The sequence below is a fragment of the Morone saxatilis genome, unplaced genomic scaffold (genome assembly GCF_004916995.1).
Source record: "Morone saxatilis isolate NCDOM2014 unplaced genomic scaffold, NCSU_SB_2.0 Contig24, whole genome shotgun sequence".
Lineage (NCBI taxonomy): Eukaryota > Metazoa > Chordata > Actinopteri > Moronidae > Morone > Morone saxatilis.
Genome location: NW_023339807.1, coordinates 2,354,942 through 2,362,834, shown reverse-complemented (window position 1 = coordinate 2,362,834; position 7,893 = coordinate 2,354,942). Strand labels below are relative to the sequence as shown.

Genomic DNA, 7,893 nt, shown 5'->3' with positions numbered 1-7,893 from the left:
AGACTAAAAAAGGCACTATACAAGAATAGGTCCATTTACCATTTACAATTTCTTGTTACTTCTCCTCTATTGCCATCTAATAAAGACATAAAGGCCCCAAAAGAAAACATAAAAAGGTGAAGAATTCATAACTTGTGGAATGCTGTTGTTAGCACTCTCGCCAAGCTAGCTCCTGCAATTAATGCTTACAGTGCTGCCTTCATTATTTTGTGTCCTGCTTGCTTTTCACTACACCGTGCTGCTATATTTTTTACAGGCAACGTCCAGCAAATGCTCATATTATTGTTATTGAGGCAAGTACTTACTTTCTGGTTGCTGCTCTGGTTTGTTAGAAGAGGTTTGTTTCCTCATGGATTGATAAAAAACAATGCACTCTCTATCCTGTCATCCAGCTATGTGTCCATGGTAGCAAAATCTCTCCTGTTTAAGACAATGTGTTCATTAAACTAAATGTTATGTGAGCACCATCATTATACTGTACCTTCACATTGTCTGGATAGAGACCCCCGGGGTGTTTGTCCATGTACTGGCACAGGTCTGTGTGCTGTAAAATAAAAGCAAAAGAGCACACAGTGAACATTGTGACCAGTTATGAAAGAGCCTGAGAATCTAAGAACAGGACGTCATGGTGGTTGGATGTCAGTACTATTAAATGTGAGGCAGAATAGACCATAATTAGACATCTGTAAATATTAGTGGAAATGGGATACAATCAACCTGAGAAATCTGGTTTATGCTATAGTAGTGTTTACCATGTGAGACGTGAGGTGATTTGTTTGAAAGCTGAGCTTCTCCGTCAGAAAGCCACCATGGACTGACTCATACATGCATGCAGTGTTCCACCAGCCTGCCCTCCACCTCTGTGTTTTGCTAGCAGATTGAGGGTGGAGGAGGCAGTGGCTCTGAAATCCCACTGATGTTTACAATCTAAACAATCTCCCCCTGCTGCCCCCACCAGCAGAGCCTCCTCTGCTGAATAATTCAGATGTATGCTCCAGCATGGACATGCCTGGCCGTCTCACCCTTTCTCCTTCATATCTCAGTAATACATTTCATTGTCTCTCCCCCCCTTGCTTCACTGCCCCCCTCTTCCTATGTATGTCACCCTCTCCCTGTCAATCATCGTTTGCTTGGAGAGGAGAACGATGAGCTGATTTTTTCTAGGTGAAAAGCCCTCTGTATGTAAAACAGCATTACAGCTTGGAAGACAAGATGATGGATCAATGTGAAGGAGTAGTCCGACACATTTGTAAAGCTTGGGATTTAACAATTTAATTAAAACATATATCCATTATTCAAAAGGATACATTTATAAAGTGATTCCTTATCTTTAAAAGGACAGTGTTGCATCACAATTAAAAGATTAGCGAATTCTGATATTAATAATCTGGTAGGGGAGGGTCAACTGACCTCCGTGTTTTAACTCAGGACAGCAAACTGATGTGTGCTCTCATAGAAACTACACTCACGTCTCACCAAACCTCTTCCACAAAGTTAAACCTTTGACATGTGTTGTATCTACCAACAGGGGGCATTGCGCTGTTTTCAGTCTCATTAAATGCAGAAGTGATGGAAAGCTGAGTAAGCTTGTTCTGGTGGAGAGATTTGGCCTCGCTCAGCATTTTAAGATCAAACATTGACTCAAACATTGACCTGAATATCAATGTGACCATCAAAAATAATCATCAGTTGGTACATATGCAAAGGGTTAACAGAGGATTTGGACTGTAGTTTTTGTACAGAAAGCTGAGGTGAGAACTTTTTTTCTAGTAGTACAATATTTACTATGTGGAAGCCGAGCTGAGCAGCATTTAAAGATTTTCTGTTCCTAGGGCTGGGCAATAATTCAGTATTACTGCTCTGACTTCCAGTGGTTTGGACAGGATTTGGAAAGGGATAAACACAGTTCATGTGCAGTTTCCACAACAACAGCACTTTGAAAGGATGTAACATTTCAAAAATGTTATGCCTCTTTCATGCTGATTTGGTTTCTGGTGTCATTATCACAGATTATAGATGAACATGGATGCAGAGATTGTGATGTCATTCAAATTGAAGCTTCTGTCAGCGTGCCCAGCTCTCCATGGTCTTGGCAGTTATGGGAGGTGGTAGGTGGTGGTGGTAAGAGACTTTCATCAGATACATCAAGGGTGACAAGGATAACATGACTGGTGAAGTGGACTAAAGATGGCAGATTTTAAAGCCGGAGTTTAGGACATTTTACATATAAATGTACATCTGTTACATTCAAGCAAGCACAATATACAGGAGACTGTGGCGACACAGGCGCACCAGTAGTGATGCCTTTTATGTCAACCAGCAAGAATTGGTTTGCCAGAGCTGAAGGGGGGAGTAACCATAGCGACAGGGTATGTATGTCAGAGGCATATCTGATAAGTACAAGTCAACAGTGTTTGTGCAATTACTCTCACTGTCAGAAGGGGGAGAAAAAAGGTCCACACTGCAGGTTTAAGTACTACACATATAAAGATCTTTATTTTTTTGTTTACTTAGCAAACAATTTAAGTAGTAAGTGGCGTGCCACTGCCTTAGACTAACTAACTCATCAAATCCCAGTAGTTTCACATTTTCAAGGATATATCAGTTGGGCTCTAGTTACCACTTAGTAAGTGGTAAGGTTGTATGAGTGTGTGTATGAGGTTATAATATATTCTCATCTATGTCAGCGAATAAAGGATTTATTTCAACCAGAGTTGGTGATTGTTGGAACAGTGGAGATACTACCAAAGACAATTTTGGTGAGTCTTATTTTGTTTCTGTCCACTTTGAATGACGTAACGATGCTTATTTACTAAGAAATATTACCGTCTATGGAGTCTGGTGGCGACAATAGTATTATTATGTCTGTTTCTGGTTAAACAAAAGGTCTATCTCTGTAGGGATCATTTCCATATTGTTGACAGACACTTAAAATAGTCAGTGGCAAAAATAAGCACCTTTAGTGGACGTATTTTTCATGGGCGCAGTTGTCCCTAAGGATTAACCACTGCAACAAATATTTGCGCATCCAACTCTGTGAATTAAGGGTTTATTTTGAAGTGCGATAAACTAAACTGAGGATCATCGCTAAATTGTGCTTAAAATATCATATACTTATCAAAATACAAATATACCTTGAAGTTACCTTGATTAGCTCCAGTATTGACCTTGTAGACCAACAAAGGACATCTCTAACCCTATGCTTTAACCCTATGCTTTGCTGTCATTTGTGTCCTCAGTACTTTACAGGGCAGTTGTGGAAATGTACTAAAACAGTGACCTTCCAATAAAATGGTCGCCTGGCTTCCTGTTCTGGGCACAGACAGACCAGCCTCTGGTGCTTCTGGCTGCCATCCTATGGCAAGAGTGGAAAAAGTCCAGGCTGCTTTAACATTCTTCAAGTGCCCTATAAACAAGAGTATGCCAATCCAAATATCCACAGCTCATGTTTCTGTGGGAAGAGTATTAAAAAGTCAGTCAGTGAGCAGACGCCGAGGTCAAATCAATCAAACCAAAGACACATAGACGAGCGCTGACCTCCCTGCCCTTTGAACCTGCGGGTTCTTTTCCTTTTCAACCAACAGTAAAAACAGATTCTCAACCTAATTTCAGACCGCTACAGTGGGTGATCTCAGTGTGTGCAGCCTCACCACATATTCGAAGACCAGAGTCAGGGTTTCCTTGGTGTGGATGATGTCATGGAGGAGCACGATGTTGGCATGCTTCAGGCCTTTCAGAAGAGATGCTGCAGATACAGAACAGACAGACAGACTTAATGGGAAGCACATACTGAGATACCAGAGGAATTGCTAGATCTATCCCTTTATTAGCTGCATCATTAGAACGCAGTGCAGGCCCTCCACAAACCTCACTACATACATACAGGGGATTAGGAAAAGATTAAAACCAAAAAAAGAAAATACAGGGTGGATTTACTGCTCCAAGTTCTCACACTCATTTGTCAACACATTTATGATGTAACAGACATGGTTAATAAGTAAAGCAGCAAGATGATGTTTTGGGGATCTAATTGCCCATTACTTTACTGGCAAAGCTTCTCGCAGAGTCTTACTGAGGAGGTTGGGTGTGATCAGCACATTCTGGGACAGACTTGTTCAGACTTTCACATGTGATTTGCTTCGAGTACAATATGGGAGGATTGTGCAAATAATAAAAAGAGATATTAAAAAAAGACCAATCCATTATGCAGTCATTAAAGGTTTTTAGAATTTGCAAGGGTCATGTTGCATTCATTTCCATAGAAGTTCATTGAAAGGTTGTCTCAGAACTTTCAAAAAATCCTTGTTATGACACCGGTGGCTGTTAGGTGAACTACAGTCGGAATATATAATGAATATCCATTGATTGATTGATCCATTCGAATTACACAAAGTGCATGTATAAACCGGCTTTTGTGTTACAAACTACATATATATTATTTTTACCATAGATTTCTGTTGAGGTTTTTACTCTGGCCTTACTTAATGTTTTGGAGTGTTATTTCATTACTTAACATTTCAATTTCAGCATCACCATAAGGATTAGTATGAAATATCCCACCATTTTTTGCCCACAGTGCTAATATTCAGCACTCTGAAGCCACTATATTTCTTCAGAGTTTCAGAGGTGTGATTATACTTGAGCAACAAACTGCAAAGCGTTCTCCGGTAATCACAGCAACAAATTTGCAGACAAACAAACAGCTGACAGAAAAACCTGTCTGGCCACAGTTGGGCAAAACAGGGAATAGTTTCATTAGGATAGAATGTGAGAGCGGCATAATAAGTGTCGTTTTTATTATGAGACATAAATGGGATTGTCAGACAGTTGCCAATGTGATTAATTTAGCAAACACTAAGTTCTTTTCCAAGGACACAGGGGGGGGGGGGGCTTTCACGGACAAACCCTCAGAGAATTGGCGAGTGATGGAACCTCATGAATACATTCATCCTGTATGAGTACCTAAAGGTTGTTAAAAAAATCAGACAAGGCAGGACTCCTCTCAGTGAGCAGGAGGTTAGCACTACAGATACCTCAAAGATCCTGTCACCGTTTGAAGATCCAGCCCCCTCCCTCGCTCACATACACCCGCCTCATCTCTAGTAATGAGCATGAGTGTGTGCAGTTTTAATAAGCATGGGCACACACACACACACACACACACACTCAACTCTCCTCTTCTCTGGATATATTACTTTATTCAGCAGCAGTCTGTAATGCTGCTCACATAGCAGCGCTGGGAGCTTCCTGCACAGTAATTGCTGAATTAGTTCAATTTCAAAGTGCCTTTCTGATACGCTCACAGGGAGAGTTTGGACTGTGTGTGTGTGTGTGGAGCCCAGGATGGTTCTCACTTTATCAGGCCTGGGTCATACACAGATCAAACAGACAGAATCGGTTTTTCATCTAAATTCAATAGCCAGTGTGTGTGAAGGTGAGTGTGTCAGTAAACTGAAAAACTTGCTTCACACACCCACAACTGACAGGATGACCCAAGGCAGGACATGCTCTGTGCTGCACAACAACTGGCAAGTCACAGGATGTCAGACATATCAACATAATCATTTAAGTTCCATATAGTTTGTCCATAAATTTTTTATCTCTACTAGACATTATCACAGAGTCTATTTAAAGTACTGGAGCAAATATTGCGTTAATTACTAACCTTACTATGAATAATGGCTTTTCCCTTCACATGTTCAACTGTGACATGAATTTAAGAATTTTATATAATCTAAATTTATATATGTATTATTTTCTATAGTCCTTTCTTAATATAGTGTATCTCAGTGTCAGTCTCATGAAACACAGGAGGACACAGCATGCTCAATTTGAAGAAGTGACAACATTCTTCTTGCTGATATCACCAGCTGCACTCAGTAGTTTGCTCCTTTTTGTTTTGTTTTGAACATAATGTAACAGTGTCAATCCTAGTATCCTGGTGTGCGCTGGAATATATTTCTGCTGTCTGGTTTACTGTGGTTTGCTCTGCACCATCTGGCACCCAGAAGAGAAGCACTGCTGTGCACTGCGTCTTTTCTACTTTTTTTACTCAACTTTTTTCTTTTATGATCTTTTATCTGTGATATTTACCTGTTATCTTCACTGTAATATAAGTAATGTAATAAGTAATTAAATTTAAACTAATATATACAGCATGGCTTCTTATTATTTAGTATCTAGTGCCAAGATCTGTAGATCATTAGTTTCCAACCTTTTTCCGTGATGAAACCATTTTCTAGTAAACTGTAAGTTACATATGGAATGGATATTTTATTATTATATTCAATGCATAATAATAACAGTACATAACTACTGATATACTGTCCAATGAACCTAAACAGTGAACATGACTGCAGAAAATGTGTGTAAATCAAGAAATTTGAATGAATTTGAAGCAGATTATTTCCTGTATATATGGATCAGAGATGAATTTTCCTTTTTAATCCCTTTTTATACAATTCTCTGTCTGTATTATGTATTTTCTAAATTTTTTAGCTCTATTAGCTCTTTGGTTGGACGAGGTTGTTTAGCAGAGAGAGAAGGCTCTTTAATATAGCTTGTGTTCATTTTTCTATCCTAAATAATAATCTAGACTGCTGAGATATAGGCATACTGTATTTTTTTCACACCCCATAAAATTAAGAATGCCACGCCCATGGCATTAGATATATGGAGTTAAAAGTACACAGGGGCAGTGCCACTGTAGAATAAAAATGACGGAGCAAATTATCTAGCATTATTTTTGATAGTGACAGTTTAGGGTTAGACAGTTCCCTGCCATTGCTGCTGGTTGATGCAAAATGCATGTCTGTCTGCCACAAGCTCACATGCAAGTCAGCTACTAAAGCATTCTCTAGAAAGTGGATGACACATTGTCATTCCCTTTATGGCCCTTAGACTCAATCATAACAACATTTTACTGGGAAAACATAAAACCTAGGATTAAAATGATAATTCTACAAAACCCACAAAATCTTGGAGGTCTTGTTGCACTCATTTTCTGCCAGTTAATTAAAAATTATAACCCAATAGATCTATCCTGCAGAACAATGCTTTCCCTGACTAGATATTGAACAACATTTATCAGCTCTTCCATAAAACGCCATGACTGCTTCAGTAATACTACCATAACTGGAAACTAGCAGTTGCCAGTTCCACTGTATGGACCCAATGCATGTTTTTCCACTCATGCTAATCCTGTCTTGTCACCCAGTGTATAAACATCTGTCATGACACAGCTTGAGAAAGGCAAGAGTCAACAGTGTGTTTTGCAGAACATTAGTGAAAACTGATGGGGCAGTTACAAGATGTGATAAAGCAGCTCCTGCACACCGCTCATTCAGGTTCACGAGTCCTGCCTGCTCAGCAGTTCTGACCTGACAACCTGAGTTACAGAGCAAACCAAATCACATTAAAACAGTCTGATAACACAAGACAGAGCAGGTGGGGTACATAACATCTTTTTGTTTTTTACTTTTATTCATCCAGGTGTCATTTTAATTTTTCTAAGCTTCCCAGCAGTTCCACTGGAGCTACCGAGGCCTCGCTCACGCTCAAATTTTATATTATTTACAGCACTTACAATACAGTTAAAGGACCAGTGTAGGATTTAGTGGCATCTAGCAGTTAAACTGCAGATCGCAACTAAGTGAACACTGCTGGAGTCGGTATTTGACAACTTGCGAATGAGAACAGGCTGTGAAGTGTGTAGGAGAAACTACTGTGGCTGGTTAACATGTGAAAAACGCCAAGGGCCAGTGTTTGGTTTGCCCGTTCTGGGCTACTGTAGATCATGGTGGACTTTATGGTAGGCATGCTGTCTTGTCTGTAGATAAAAACAGCTCATTCTAAGGTAACAAAAACACAATTACTATTTTCAGGTGATTATAC

General features: G+C 39.6%; 1 protein-coding gene across 2 annotated transcripts in view; it reads right to left on the bottom strand.

Moving 5' to 3' along the window:
* cdk14 (cyclin-dependent kinase 14) overlaps window positions 1-7,893 on the bottom strand; it is a 202,912-nt gene that overhangs the window by 128,601 nt on the left and 66,418 nt on the right. For both annotated transcript variants that reach the window (XM_035672792.1, XM_035672793.1), the window contains 2 exons: window positions 3,651-3,745; window positions 482-544 (listed from right to left, as the gene is read on the bottom strand). In XM_035672792.1, the coding sequence (XP_035528685.1) occupies window positions 482-544; window positions 3,651-3,745 (158 nt within the window). The remainder of the gene's footprint in view (window positions 1-481; window positions 545-3,650; window positions 3,746-7,893) is intronic.